Source organism: Lingula anatina, chromosome 4 (genome assembly GCF_051362555.1).
Source record: "Lingula anatina isolate TDL-2025a chromosome 4, LinAna3.0, whole genome shotgun sequence".
Lineage (NCBI taxonomy): Eukaryota > Metazoa > Brachiopoda > Lingulata > Lingulida > Lingulidae > Lingula > Lingula anatina.
In genome coordinates this window covers 8,459,800-8,475,455 of record NC_141770.1, presented here as the reverse complement: position 1 = coordinate 8,475,455, position 15,656 = coordinate 8,459,800, and the positions used below count along the sequence as shown (strand labels likewise).

At 39.1% G+C, this 15,656-nt stretch overlaps 3 protein-coding genes across 4 annotated transcripts; all 3 read left to right on the top strand.

The window, feature by feature from the left end:
• The first annotated feature begins 12 nt into the window (after nt 1-12).
• On the top strand, nt 13-4,147 carry LOC106174011 (proton-coupled folate transporter). The gene is made up of 5 exons (XM_087011709.1): nt 13-107; nt 765-2,006; nt 2,395-2,478; nt 3,480-3,636; nt 3,952-4,147. The coding sequence occupies exons 2-5, from the start codon at nt 800-802 to the stop codon at nt 4,133-4,135; spliced, it is 1,632 nt and encodes a 543-aa protein (XP_086867835.1). The 5' UTR covers nt 13-107; nt 765-799; the 3' UTR covers nt 4,136-4,147.
• A 1,670-nt stretch (nt 4,148-5,817) lies between these two features.
• LOC106174010 (proton-coupled folate transporter-like) lies at nt 5,818-10,726 on the top strand. Of its 2 annotated transcripts, none has more exons than XM_087012057.1 (5): nt 5,818-6,122; nt 7,104-8,322; nt 8,685-8,768; nt 9,216-9,372; nt 10,013-10,726. In XM_087012057.1, exons 2-5 carry the CDS (start codon nt 7,155-7,157, stop codon nt 10,137-10,139), a joined length of 1,536 nt encoding a protein of 511 aa, XP_086868183.1. In that variant the 5' UTR covers nt 5,818-6,122; nt 7,104-7,154; the 3' UTR covers nt 10,140-10,726. The 2 variants fall into 2 exon arrangements, with proteins under 2 accessions (XP_086868183.1, XP_086868182.1); XM_087012056.1 differs by having other exon boundaries at nt 5,818-6,272; nt 10,013-10,725.
• Nucleotides 10,727-11,012: 286 nt separating this feature from the next.
• Nucleotides 11,013-14,807, top strand: LOC106174009 (proton-coupled folate transporter-like). The gene is made up of 4 exons (XM_013555378.2): nt 11,013-12,342; nt 12,732-12,815; nt 13,832-13,988; nt 14,304-14,807. The coding sequence occupies exons 1-4, from the start codon at nt 11,136-11,138 to the stop codon at nt 14,485-14,487; spliced, it is 1,632 nt and encodes a 543-aa protein (XP_013410832.2). The 5' UTR covers nt 11,013-11,135; the 3' UTR covers nt 14,488-14,807.
• Nucleotides 14,808-15,656: the final 849 nt, after the last annotated feature.

The window sequence follows — 15,656 nt, the reverse complement described above, 5'->3', positions numbered from 1 at the left end:
GCAGTTTGTAAACATAACCTCAGTTTATAGACACCCGGAATGTTCGACAAGTCTCGCTGATTCAGTCGACACACAGGAAGGGAAAGCAGGAATTAAACTGAATACAGGTAAACACTTAAATTATTTATTTCATTTTCAGGTTCACCGTGCGATTTGTGCACAATAGTATTGGGTAAATACATCATGGCCACTTAACTGATTTAATGGGTGTTGTTTTCAATTTTATCTCCAAACGTATTAATTTATTTTTACTTTGTTTTATATCTTTACTTGCATGTGCTCCGTACGAGTGCACACAAATAGCAGATATTTTTAAGTGCTTGAATATTTTCTTACATACATAAATCGAGCAAAATTATTAAGTTCAATCAAGTAACAGATGCAACATAATTGGTTTTGTCTGATGTTGCGTATCGTGTTCAGTTGTCGCCATTGAATTTGTTGTTTTAATTGGGGATGGCGACTCCCAACATATATAGGCATAGATTGTCAATGCCAGCCCTTCATATCCTGCCATATATCATATCAAATAAATGTAAGATATTTAACAGGACGTCAAGGAGTCAATTAGTTTTTTTCATTAGGAACAATGGAGTCCCATTTTGCAGTAAGGTTGGCAGTGTCATTTAGATCTCATGCTTATGCTCGCCATTGTATCTATCTTTGGCCAGTCACGTAACGCACATATTACTTCAATATATTGCTTATATTTGATTTGAAAATCGAGTTACTGAGACGTTGTTTTCTACTTTTTGCATTGACAGTACTACGAGAAACCACGACATAGAAAGGCTTCACCATGATGCAAGATGTGGAACCACTCCTGGCCGCGTTGGAATATTCCGACCGGTTTCACAGGTCGGTGGAGGAGGAAAGAAGGAAGGGAACATATAAAGAGGATATCAGTCCTGCAATAGCCGGTCCCAGAGTTATCCCAAAGAGAAAGGTCATCGTGGAACCAGCTGTGTTATTGTACTTCCTGGCAGGCTCTGCTTGTGGCCCATTGACGACACTATACATGTACCAAAGAGTCGCTGAAAGGTACGCTCCTCTTTTCCCAAACGAGTCGTTCTCCAATCACAGCCACCGATCCCATTGCGGAGTCCCCACCAACGACAGTGGTGTCAACTTAGAGCAGCTCATCCAGCAAGAAGCCGCCAGATGGAACATGTATCTAGGCATTGCCACTATGTTCCCAAGCGTGATCGCCACCATCATCTTTGGAGCACATAGTGATAAAGCAGGACGGGTTCCATGCATTCTCTTACCCTGTATAGGCGGAGCACTGGCTCTCGGTATTAATGCCATCATCATATTTTTAGACCTCCAACTGTATTATATGTTGATCAGTAACTTTGTGTCGGGGTGTTTTGGCGGTTACACCACATTGCTGTTAGGTTCGATGGCTTATGTAGCTGACACAACCACCGAGGATCAGCGGGCATTCAGAATCTTCGTCATAGATGGCATGCTGATGTTCGGAGCCGCATTGGGGGAAGTAGGGGTTGGGTACTGGATCCACGCCAGTCCTAACTTTCTGTGGCAGACCGTTGCCATTACTGTAATGTTTTTCGTAGCTGGGCTGTACGCGTTTTTCTTCATCCCCGAGACAGTCATCAAGGACCCCTCTGCTCGGTTATTGGATAAGAGGAACTTCACCGATGTCTTCACCGTTTATCTTCCCAAGAAAAGCGACCCGCAGAGAGCGTGGCGACTCCGCGTGCTCTTCGTCACGCTCTTGTTCGTAGCAACCGCGCAATCGGTACAGGTGAACACCATAGAGATCCTGTACCAGATTTCAGAGCCTCTCTGTTGGACGTCTGTTCTAGTAGGGATTTACCTTGCCTGTGTGACGCTGTTTATGGCTATTGGGGGTGTCGGCGGACTGTTCTCAATGCAGAGGTGCGGTGTTCCAGATGCCGGTATAGCCATGATGGGCATAATGAGTGCGGTTGCCGCCAAAATCTTGGAAGGATTTGCCACAAAAACTTACATGATGTTTCTAGGTATTGGATTTCTACTTTGTTTCTTGTTTTTCTTAATTTGACTTTTAATTAAATTGTTTTAAGCGCTGGAAGGGCCAGTGATCTTCTTCATACTTCCCAAGTTATTTGAATCGTGGTACCTTCCTCGCACATGCTTTCAGTCTTACCGTTTTGTGGTGTTGTTATTTTTTTACTGGGCTTAAAAATGTGTTTTGGGGATGTACGATATAATACTGTATTATATATTTGTAAGGCACAATTCTGATATTCAAAATAAACGAAAGAATATACCTTATGGTACTGCCATGGGCCAATTTTTTGAAAAATATGTGAGTTTCAGGAGGGGCTCTAAAGTTTAAAGTTAAGTTGCTACGATAAGATAACCATCTGTTTTCTTTCTATATTTTAGTTACCGTAGTTGGCATGTTAGCACTTCTGATCGTACCTATGATTCGAGCTATGATGTCCAAAGCCGTGGATCCCAAAGAACAAGGTATGGGTATATTTTATATTATATCTTCTATGTTGATGCCTTATCAATCGTGAAGAACACATTCACCTATAGCTATGTCTCAATACGGTTATATATTATATTTATCATTATGTCATTATATATCATCATATTATATATATATATATATATATATATATATATATATATATATATATCATTATTTTTGAAAATGTTTTAAAACGAGTACTTCAAATCAAGTGCATTGTTGGATTTATTTATTTATTTTTTTTTTTTTAGATTAGATGTCTAATGTGTCAAAAAGCGAGAAATCTTTAAAGGGATAACAACTCTTCGTTTCGGCCGAATAATGAATTTTCCTGGAGTAAACAACAATTTCCCCATACTTACCGATGGTTAATGAATCCATTTTTACATTCAAAGTTAGTCCCTGTTTTTTTTCTAAAAAGTTTGGTTTTTGTTAAAATCTCTTAAGAGATTTAACAGATTATAGCCATCAATGGAGGTCACGTGGTCTAAAGACAAGCTCAGATATCAGAATAACCACTATAACTATAACTGCCGTTTTTGTGGTAAAACAGAATATATTATATTTCTATGAGTTCTTCACAATATTTTTATTGTGAAATATAGATCTCACACGAAGAGTTATTATCCCTTTAAGTAATGCTAAAAAACTTTTCGTGTATTATTCAAAGACAACGCAGCATGAATCTTTAAGATTCTAAAATGTATTAGTTGCTAGTAATCTAAGATCATTTAAACATAAACAGCAATTAAAAAATAAAACAATATTACTGATAGAATTTGCTTTCATTTTTAACCTTGCATTTTAGTTAATTTTGTTTTATATATATGTTCACATATGTCTTTTAATATTCCTTTATTCTTATTCACTAGTGGTTTTATTCAACTATGATGCAAAGAATTATTTATCCAACCCTCGGATTGCAAACTTGATATAAATTTGATAATTATGAGGAAAATGGCCAAATGTGAGCACATCCATGTCTATTTTACAGGAACACTGTTTGCCAGCGTATCATCTATTGAGACGCTCTGTTCCCTTCTAGCCAACGTGATCTTCAACTCTATCTACTCCGCTACTGTGGCGATCTACAAGGGAATTGTCTTCTTCAGTATAGCGGGCGTGTTTATGGTGGCGTTTCTTATTCTTGTGTATGTTTTCTTAATTTTTCCTTTTTTTATTGCATTGTTATGAACCATGGACTTTCTTTGTGAATGTATACATTTATACATTCATAAATTAGCTAAAATACTTAGTATATTTCTAATACTTTCGTTCAGGCACGTAAAAAATTAATGTTAATTGAAATCATACATTTGAATAACTTAAAAGTAGAAAAAATGGCTTCGCACGGCGTAGTTTAATTTGTTGGCATGGAACAAAAAGATCACTGATGGTACAACTTACTTAAAAATGTGATAAATACACGATTCGCATTTTGATCATTTATGCTTCTTTTTTAACAGGATATACAACATCGGTGCCCGGACGCCATCTTACGCAGAACTCAAGGAGATCCAGGAGGACGAGGAAACGTTTATCAGCGCAAAGTATTTCAAGGAGCCAGTCTATGGTTCGACGAAACCGGGAGGCGACTCGGGGCGGGGCACTATCAGAGACACATGGAGGGAGACAGAAGCAGAGTTTTAGTCGTCTTATATAGTTCAGTGGACTATTCTGGAAGATACTGGAACTGATACTGGAACTTCCATTGGCAACTGACCGACATTGCGGTATCAACCTTTCACTTTGTAATGACCTGGATGGACTGGTCGCCTGATCTATAGTCTACGGCAGGTTGAGACCGCAACGCCGGTCAGTTGCTATCGTAAGTTTCCATATCAGAGGCAAACAAAGTTCCCACTCTAATTCTACCGGAAAATTAAGAACTCTAGAGCATATTTATGATAATAGAAGTGTCTAAATGATAAAGCATAAAATGCTGGACATTTGAAACTGTATCAACTGGCTTAGCTTAATTTACTTTGGCCTATATATCTCTATTAATCCCCTTTTATCATTTATCTGACTGCGCTGCTTGGTTCAATAAAACAAGTTGGAAATATACCACAGGAGAACGCTAAGCATATTTTAAGTGGGGTTAACCCCCCTGTACTCCCCCCCCTTCAGGTTCCGTCGTCTATTGTGTCGATAATATGAGAAAATTCAGCTTGGTTGTTATAACTGAATTTGAAGGAGTGACATCGCCAGGCGGCACCACTTATACAAAACACAAATCAAATCCAGTGTGATCGAAATGTTTTCTTTAAGTTCGAAAAGAGCTATTTAAACAAAGAAAATAAAGATGCAAGCTACTATAGTGTATACAATTGTATATTTTTGCCAACGAACCAATACACACTATGCATCTACACACTTCATGGAAATTATCGTCATATATATATATATATATATATATATATATATATATATATATATATATATGTCCAGGTGTCCATCCCCATATGGTTAACATCGGTCAATTCCGTACAATTATATACAAATATATGGATGGGTTCCCATAAACGTATCGTACTAGCATGATCAATCTAACTCCTAGGGGATTCTTAATCAATTGCATTCAGTTTAAGCGGCTTAAATGTCGGTCACGCCCACTGAAGCTGCACGCTTAAACTGATCGAAATTTAGCGAGAATCCCCTCGGAGATAGATCGACCCTGCTAGTACGATAGGGTTATGTGAATGGTCCCTATGATGTCAACATGTTAGAGATAAGACTTTATCATTATTTAACGAGAAGGCGGCGGTATAGTGTTTGTGAACTTTGTCTTCATATAATATTAGTGCATCGATCACCTATCTATTTCTACTCGCCAGCGCAGAATTTGGAGAATGTTGCGCAGGCCATCGATAAAATTGTCACATAAAATGTTCTTCTCTGATTTGAAAGACCAAAGCTCACGCAAATTAACACGGATCTGAAATAGAATATTTGATGCACAAAATGTGGCGTTTAGGAAATGCGAGTGTGGAGGTGGTGGTGGGGGGGGGAGAATAAACCTTATTAACGACAAAATGAAATAGGGTTCCCTTTTTTCTGTGTGCCTCTATTCTCTAAGGAGTTGATACATGTAGGTGATATGTAAGTCTGCTGTACCGTGTACCGTATATCCCAAATATCACTGCTGTGTGGTGATTAAATAATAGTGTCACTGGTTACGTTGTTGTGATTTGTAAGTACGTCAAGTATCCGTGCCAAAGAGGGCACCATCATTGTGTTGACAAGTACAGTGTAACTGCATGTCCTTCTAATCAGGTACAGGTGTATATCTTTATATTATCCCAAAAGTAGGCCTAGGCAGAGATTTATATCTTGGAAAACGACAACAATCTGACAACAGTGTTCCAAATTTGACTACTCCTTTGCCTCTTCATACAAAACAGAAGTTTATCCCAGGCCACAGCAAATTTAGTAGCATTTGATATCGACTTGAGATGTTACCAAATTAAATGGGGTTATAAACTAGGAACAAGAAGAGGTCACTTACGGATTGTATTGTCTCCATTGTCACGCGGTTAAAGTTGCAGCAAGATATTAGAAGGACATGTACAAATGGACAAAGGTGACCACAACTTGGTTGGAGTCTGCCAGCTACATTATAACCGATAACTATTAGGTAAGATGCCTACGTGATAGATCAAACGTGGATGGAGCAGTTGAGGTTCAGAGAAAGTTAAAAATTCCGATTCACTGTGATCGTGGTGAATTTGATCTTGATTTGGATTAATCTAGTTTTCAAGTCGGCATTCGCCAGATGTTTCATAACGTAAGTTTTCATTTCTGTTAGTTTTACTGTGAAATGGAGCCTTGTAATTTTCAACGCGATGTTCTTCAGGGGACTATTTTTGATAACTTGCTGTATATATGTCAACTCATTCTTACCCTCTTTAAATAAGATTAAGTTGTACTTTAACACGCAGTTTGCTTAATTCAATGGATGTCTGTTTCATATTTAGCAAAGACGAGGTACAAGTGAGCCTTATATTATCATTAAGTTGTACAGGAAAACTAAACTGAAAAATAGTAAGGCCACACTTTTTTTTTATTTTTATGGATGACTTCCTCTGGGGACCCCGAAATCGGTGCGAGAGGGCGAAAAAAAAACAGTCAAAAAAAAAAAAAAAAAAAAAAACTACGTTAGTAAAGGAAAGCTGTCAGTACACAGTACGGGCGATAATCGCTGGCCGCCGCCAGCCTTTCGTATAATTGTAGAAAGGTGATATCTCTATGCCCAATATCAATGACATACCAATCCAAACGACGGCCTCCGTCCTCTTTATGACTTTAATTGTCGTGTAATTTATCAGCAATCCTAGAGATGAATTTGACGGCAAAGCCGCCAATTTCCAGGTAGCGATAATACGCATGCGCAGAGAGCTCATTTTCCGGCAAAATTCAATAAGGACGTTTGCAACAAACGACTTCGTTGGGGGTAATTTTCTTTTTCGGAGAACGGACGAAAATCGGTGCGCGCGCAGGATGTCATCCATAAAAATAAAAAAAAATGTGGCCTAACGAGGATTCGTAAATATTGTGAAAAAATGCCAAGATGTAAATACAAATAAATTAATAAATTAAAACTGTGTTTCTTCATTAGCAAATTTTCAAACAGTGACTCCGCGACTTAATTCCACAAAATCAAACCAAAATGGACGACAATGAGTACGATTCCTTGGGAGCCACTGAGAAAGGTCCTAACGAGAAAGTGCCACTGATTCAACATGGAACGTCAAGATACAAGCCAAGGTGCCCAATAACAGTGGAACCAGTCATGTTTCTTTATTTTCTGGGAACAGTTGCTACGGCGCCACTGGCAACACAGTACCTTCACGCCAAGGTAGCAGACGACCTTCACTTCGACCCCGAGCAGTACCATAGCAACCAGTCAGAGGACATTTCCATCTGCCTTTTGAACGCGTCAGACCCAGTGGTTAAGATGGAACAACTAGTGCAGGAAATATCGTCTGGCTGGCTTCAGAAGTTCAGCCTAGCAACGATGATTCCCGCCATAATCGTCACGACGTTTTATGGTTCGTACAGCGATAAGGGAGGACGGAAATTCTGTATTCTGCTTCCCTGTGTCGGCAGTTTCATCAAAAATGTGTGCAACATCATCGTGGTCACTTTCAAACTGGACATCTTTTGGCTTGTTATCACTTGTGTCATTGAAGGTATGTTCGGGTACTACGCCACTATCCTCATCGGGGGCATGTCATACATTGCTGATATCACAACGGAGAAGCAACGTGCTTTCAGAATTCTAGTTTTAGAAGTCATGTTATGGCTTGGTTCGGCCATTTCCCAGGTGATCATTGGCTATTGGGTTAAGGCTGACCCAACTTTTCTTGGACCAACAGTATTCATTACAGTATTATACGGGGTATCTGCCTTATACACGTTTTTCCTAATCACAGAAACTGTAGAAAAAGATCCAGAAGCACGCTTCTTCACTCTGGACAACGTCAAGGCAATGCTTCTGATGTACGCCCGTGCACCAAATGGAGAAGATCCGTCACGGGTTTGGAAAATCCGGACTCTGTGCTTCACTATGCTCTTCGGGACAATGTCCCTCGTGGCCACCTCGACCGTAGACGTTTTGTACGAACTCAACTTTCCGTTCTGTTGGACGTCTACGAAGATTGGATGGTATACCGCGGCGGTCTCCGTTGCCACACAGGTGGCTGGGCTCTTGGCGCTGCCACTGTTTAAGCGGTGTAAGATGCCCGAGCCCGTGATAATGATGATCGGTACGATGAGCGCTTTACTTTGGAAGGGTATGGTGGCATTTGCAAACCATGACTGGGAAATGTACGTTGGTAAGTGGGAAAGAATACCATTCTTCACGTAGGAGATAATTTGGCTGTATCAATGTTTTTAGTAAAATTTTTCTCTATACATTTTCATCATGCATTTTTTAAGGGTGCATGTTCCTTTTTCTTTGTCCATACGTCTGTTATGCAAATATTGAATCAAAATGCTAAGAAGTAGAATCTATGAAAAATTATAAACAGAGGTCTTCACTGCTAACATTAACAAAACAAAGGCATATTCTAATACGTTTCTCTCTCTCTCTCTCTCTCTCTCTCTCTCTCACACACACACACACACACACGTAGATAGAGAGAGAAAGAGAGGGAGAGAGGAGAAGAGGGTATAGAGATCTACGATTCATTTTCAGCCGGTGGTCTTGGCGTTCTTGGGATCCTCCTAGTCCCCGTGCTGCGTGCCGTCATGTCCGAGCAGGTCTCCGCTCACGAACAAGGTAAAAGCATAGGGGTGGGATGGAAATCGCAGCTCCTTGCTTTCTGTAACGATCACCTCGGTGTTCATGAGAGACAAAGTAACGCATCCTACTGGTATATCTCTATGCTCGTCGGAACGTTATCGTGGTTCAGGGGTCGGTGCAGGCTATCGTACTTCAGGCGCATGGGAAAACAATGCAAAAATTCGCCATTGCTATCAAAAGTACATTCTTTGGTTTTACTAGTACTGTTTTGTTATTACGTAGTCACAATTGTCATTGTGACTGCAGGTGAAAGTAAAGGAAGTTATAGGAAGCATATCACAAATGCCGTCAAACACTTGTCATTATTTTATGTGAAATTTATAAGAGCTTCCAAAATCCGTTGTAGGCCTCGGACACTACGAGCAAATAAAAGTATTGCTTTAATGTGCGTACATTGTTTAAACTTTTTATTACTTTTTCTAGGCACTTTATTTGCGAGTATTGCTTCCATAGACTGTGCTTGCTCTCTGCTCGGTGGCGTCTTGTTTTCTACCGTATACGAATACACTGTGATGTACTATCGTGGCGCCGTCTACCTGACAATGGTTGGCATGTATACAATAGCTCTAATTGCTATATTGTAAGTATAGGGCCTATGCAATGGAATTATTAGTCATAATCAACTGTTACTTTAATCGAGTAAAGATATACCCAGGACAATATTACACAGAACAAAATAATTTGATTTTGCTATAATTTAGTTGTAAAACGTATACAGCGTTTGGCGATCATTTCAACTTCATAAAAGAGGCAAAAAGTATCTAAAATGTATGCTCTGTAGTAAATACTACGGAATTTCTCTAGATGCATATGCAAACAAAATAAAAATATAGCAAACCTCAGATGTGAATATTTCACTATATTTTCAAGAAATTTCACTCCATACCACTACATGAAAATTGAAATTAATTTCATTTAATTATTTATCAGAATGATTGAAAATACATGTAGGCTACCAGAACAATTGCAGTATACAAGTTTTAAGAAGACCAACCAACCATCTTTTTAAGAAAGCAATGAACAAGAAAAACTCCAAAACTCTCTTAAAATTGATTTTTGTGCCAAGTACTACAGGAATGTTACCAAACCTATGTACCATACGCTGTAACTCAAGGGAAAAATTGAATATGGCAGATAGGTTTTTGGATTTCAAACTATAATTATCAATACCTGATATCGCGACCAGTTCATTCATCTCATCATGTCCCTTCTTTCTCTAGGTATTACTTCATAAGGTCTAGCAGAGAACGAAAACAGAATATGGTGAAGAAAAGTTGTTTCTCCGTTCACAACCATGATGACATGCGTGTTCAAGTGACGGCGTTCCCTGAGCCCAAAGAGACATAACAGATACCTCTTCAATGGCGGATTTAGAGGGGGGAGGGGGAGGGGCGCCCTGACCCCCCCCCCTTCAATTTCTGATAAAAAGTCACACCAGTGGTCCCCTCTGAAATTAGATTATTGACTAGATGAATCATAGTTCTAAGCCGTACGAAATGGCACCGTTCGCCTTCTAGAATAGAAAAAATTCGGGGCCTTCAGCGGACCCCGAACCCAACGCCAAGGGGAAGGTGGGGGAAGGGTCATATAATCCTGGATCTGCCACTGCTCTAAAGTCATCGCATACAGAATTCATGGGCAGATCTGGAGTAGGGCGGGTCGTTTAACGTGCACACTCCTCTCGGAAACTTAATTTTCTTCGCCATCCCTTTATGGTTGCCTTAACTTCCAAAGCGGGAGAAAAGACGTTCCTAACACGCTATGTTTGGGTTATGGTAGACTAGTATGGCAATCTAGGGTTGTGTTATGAGGTTTCATGTTTATGCACCAGGTTTATTAATCATACATGTGTGGGCATTTTACGACGCTCGTTTACAACCAATCAAGGTGACAGCCGATCGTGGGCCTATGTCTTCCTTTGACAATAAAGTTTTTGATCACAAATATATAGGAATGATTCTGTTATTTCTGTATTAAACACAGTTACGTGTAACACTATCATGCAATATCTACATGTATATAGGTATGGGTTGTCAATGCCAGCCCTTAATATCCTTCCATATATCATATCAAATTAATGTAAGATATTTAACAGGACGTCAAGGAGTCAATCGGTTTTTTCCATTAGGAACAATGGAGTCCCATTTTGCAGTAAGGTTGGCAGTGTCATTTAGATCTCATGCTTATGCTCGCCATTGTATCTATCTTTGGCCAGTCACGTAACGCACATATTACTTCAATATATTGCTTATATTTGATTTGAAAATCGAGTTACTGAGACGTTGTTTTCTACTTTTTGCATTGACAGTACTACGAGAAACCACGACATAGAAAGGCTTCACCATGATGCAAGATGTGGAACCACTCCTGGCCGCGTTGGAATATTCCGACCGGTTTCACAGGTCGGTGGAGGAGGAAAGAAGGAAGGGAACATATAAAGAGGATATCAGTCCTGCAATAGCCGGTCCCAGAGTTATCCCAAAGAGAAAGGTCATCGTGGAACCAGCTGTGTTATTGTACTTCCTGGCAGGCTCTGCTTGTGGCCCATTGACGACACTATACATGTACCAAAGAGTCGCTGAAAGGTACGCTCCTCTTTTCCCAAACGAGTCGTTCTCCAATCACAGCCACCGATCCCATTGCGGAGTCCCCACCAACGACAGTGGTGTCAACTTAGAGCAGCTCATCCAGCAAGAAGCCGCCAGATGGAACATGTATCTAGGCATTGCCACTATGTTCCCAAGCGTGATCGCCACCATCATCTTTGGAGCACATAGTGATAAAGCAGGACGGGTTCCATGCATTCTCTTACCCTGCATAGGCGGAGCACTGGCTCTCGGTATTAATGCCATCATCATATTTTTAGACCTCCAACTGTATTATATGTTGATCAGTAACTTTGTGTCGGGGTGTTTTGGCGGTTACACCACATTGCTGTTAGGTTCGATGGCTTATGTAGCTGACACAACCACCGAGGATCAGCGGGCATTCAGAATCTTCGTCATAGATGGCATGCTGATGTTCGGAGCCGCATTGGGGGAAGTAGGGGTTGGGTACTGGATCCACGCCAGTCCTAACTTTCTGTGGCAGACCGTTGCCATTACTGTAATGTTTTTCGTAGCTGGGCTGTACGCGTTTTTCTTCATCCCCGAGACAGTCATCAAGGACCCCTCTGCTCGGTTATTGGATAAGAGGAACTTCACCGATGTCTTCACCGTTTATCTTCCCAAGAAAAGCGACCCGCAGAGAGCGTGGCGACTCCGCGTGCTCTTCGTCACGCTCTTGTTCGTAGCAACCGCGCAATCGGTACAGGTGAACACCATAGAGATCCTGTACCAGATTTCAGAGCCTCTCTGTTGGACGTCTGTTCTAGTAGGGATTTACCTTGCCTGTGTGACGCTGTTTATGGCTATTGGGGGTGTGGGCGGACTGTTCTCAATGCAGAGGTGCGGTGTTCCAGATGCCGGTATTGCTATGGTGGGCATAATGAGTGCGGTTGCCGCCAAAATCTTGGAAGGATTTGCCACAAAAACTTACATGATGTTTCTAGGTATTGGATTTCTACTTTGTTTCTTGTTTTTCTTAATTTGACTTTTAATTAAATTGTTTTAAGCGCTGGAAGGGCCAGTGATCTTCTTCATACTTCCCAAGTTATTTGAATCGTGGTACCTTCCTCGCACATGCTTTCAGTCACACCGTTTTGTGGTGTTGTTATTTTTTTACTGGGCTTAAAAAATGTGTTTTGGGGATGTACGATATAATACTGTATTATATATTTGTAAGGCACAATTCTGATATTCAAAATAAACGAAAGAATATACCTTATGGTACTGCCATGGGCCAATTTTTTGAAAAATATGTGAGTTTCAGGAGGGGCTCTAAAGTTTAAAGTTAAGTTGCTACGATAAGATAACCATCTGTTTTCTTTCTATATTTTAGTTACCGTAGTTGGCATGTTAGCACTTCTGATCGTACCTATGATTCGAGCTATGATGTCCAAAGCCGTGGATCCCAAAGAACAAGGTATGGGTATATTTTATATTATATCTTCTATGTTGATGCCTTATCAATCGTGAAGAACACATTCACCTATAGCTATGTCTCAATACGGTTATATATTATATTTATCATTATGTCATTATATATCATCATATTATATATATATATATATATATATATATATATATATATATATATATATATATATATATATCATTATTTTTGAAAATGTTTTAAAACGAGTACTTCAAATCAAGTGCATTGTTGAATTTATTTATTTATTTATTTTTTTTAGATTAGATGTCTAATGTGTCAAAAAGCGAGAAATCTTTAAAGGGATAACAACTCTTCGTTTCGGCCGAAAAATGAATTTTGCTGGAGTAAACAACAATTTCCCCATACTTACCAATGGTTAATGAATCCATTTTTACATTCAAAGTTAGTCCCTGTTTTTTTTCTAAAAAGTTTGGTTTTTGTTAAAATCTCTTAAGAGATTTAACAGATTATAGCCATCAATGGAGGTCACGTGGTCTAAAGACAAGCTCAGATATCAGAATAACCACTATAACTATAACTGCCGTTTTTGTGGTAAAACAGAATATATTATATTTCTATGAGTTCTTCACAATATTTTTATTGTGAAATATAGATCTCACACGAAGAGTTATTATCCCTTTAAGTAATGCTAAAAAACTTTTCGTGTATTATTCAAAGACAACGCAGCATGAATCTTTAAGATTCTAAAATGTATTAGTTGCTAGTAATCTAAGATCATTTAAACATAAACAGCAATTAAAAAATAAAACAGAATATTACTGATAGAATTTGCTTTCATTTTTAACCTTGCATTTTAGTTAATTTTGTTTTATATATATGTTCACATATGTCTTTTAATATTCCTTTATTCTTATTCACTAGTGGTTTTATTCAACTATGATGCAAAGAATTATTTATCCAACCCTCGGATTGCAAACTTGATATAAATTTGATAATTATGAGGAAAATGGCCAAATGTGAGCACATCCATGTCTATTTTACAGGAACACTGTTTGCCAGCGTATCATCTATTGAGACGCTCTGTTCCCTTCTAGCCAACGTGATCTTCAACTCTATCTACTCCGCTACTGTGGCGATCTACAAGGGAATTGTCTTCTTCAGTATAGCGGGCGTGTTTATGGTGGCGTTTCTTATTCTTGTGTATGTTTTCTTAATTTTTCCTTTTTTTATTGCATTGTTATGAACCATGGACTTTCTTTGTGAATGTATACATTTATACATTCATAAATTAGCTAAAATACTTAGTATATTTCTAATACTTTCGTTCAGGCACGTAAAAAATTAATGTTAATTGAAATCATACATTTGAATAACTTAAAAGTAGAAAAAATGGCTTCGCACGGCGTAGTTTAATTTGTTGGTATGGAACAAAAGGATCACTGATGGTACAACTTACTTAAAAATGTGATAAATACACGATTCGCATTTTGATCATTTATGCCTCTTTTTCAACAGGATATACAACATCGGTGCCCGGACGCCATCTTACGCAGAACTCAAGGAGATCCAGGAGGACGAGGAAACGTTTATCAGCGCAAAGTATTTCAAGGAGCCAGTCTATGGTTCGACGAAACCGGGAGGCGACTCGGGGCGGGGCACTATCAGAGACACATGGAGGGAGACAGAAGCAGAGTTTTAGTCGTCTTATATAGTTCAGTGGAATATTCTGGAAGATATGAACTACGCATAACTCTGATACTGGAACTTCCATTGGCAACTGACCGACATTGCGGTATCAACCTTTCACTTTGTAATGACCTGGATGGACTGGTCGCCTGATCTATAGTCTACGGCAGGTTGAGACCGCAACGCCGGTCAGTTGCTATCGTAAGTTTCCTTATCAGAGGCAAACAAAGTTCCCACTCTAATTCTACCGGAAAATTAAGAACTCTAGAGCATATTTATGATAATAGAAGTGTCTAAATGATAAAGCATAAAATGCTGGGCATTTGAAACTGTATCAACCCCGCACGAAAACGAAGTAGATACTCCAGCGCAGTAGACTACTGCAATCATACTGCAAACATGCTTCAAATCTGCTTCGATGTGGGAGCTAATTAGCATATTTGAAACATGCTGCTATCATGCTGCTAATCTACTGCATTAATGCTCCTCCTCTGTACAGCCCTATGTAATTTTGAAGTAGAATTGCAGTAGGCTATACTGCATTTCTACTGCAAATATGCTCCACACCACTACTGCGTTAATGCTTCTTTGCTACTTCGATACTACTGCATTTTCTTGCGGGAACTGGCTTAGCTTAATTTACTTTGGCCTATATATCTCTATTAATCCCCTTTTATCATTTACCTGACTGCGCTGCTTGGTTCAATAAAACAAGTTGGAAATATACCACAGGAGAACGCTAAGCATATTTTAAGTGGGGTTAACCCCCCTGTACTCCCCCCCTTCAGGTTCCTTCGCCTATTGTGTCGATAATATGAGAAAATTCAGCTTGGTTGTTATAACTGAATTTGAAGGAGTGACATCGCCAGGCGGCACCACTTATACAAAACACAAATCAAATCCAGTGTGATCGAAATGTTTTCTTTAAGTTCGAAAAGAGCTATTTAAACAAAGAAAATAAAGATGCAAGCTTCTATAGTGTATACAATTGAATATTTTTACCAACGAACCAATACACACTATGCATTTACACACTTCATGGAAATTATCGTCATATATATATATATATATATATATATATATATATATATATATATATATCCAGGTGTCCATCCCCATATGGTTAACATCGGTCAATTCCGTACAATTATATACAAATATATGGATGGGTTCCCATAAACG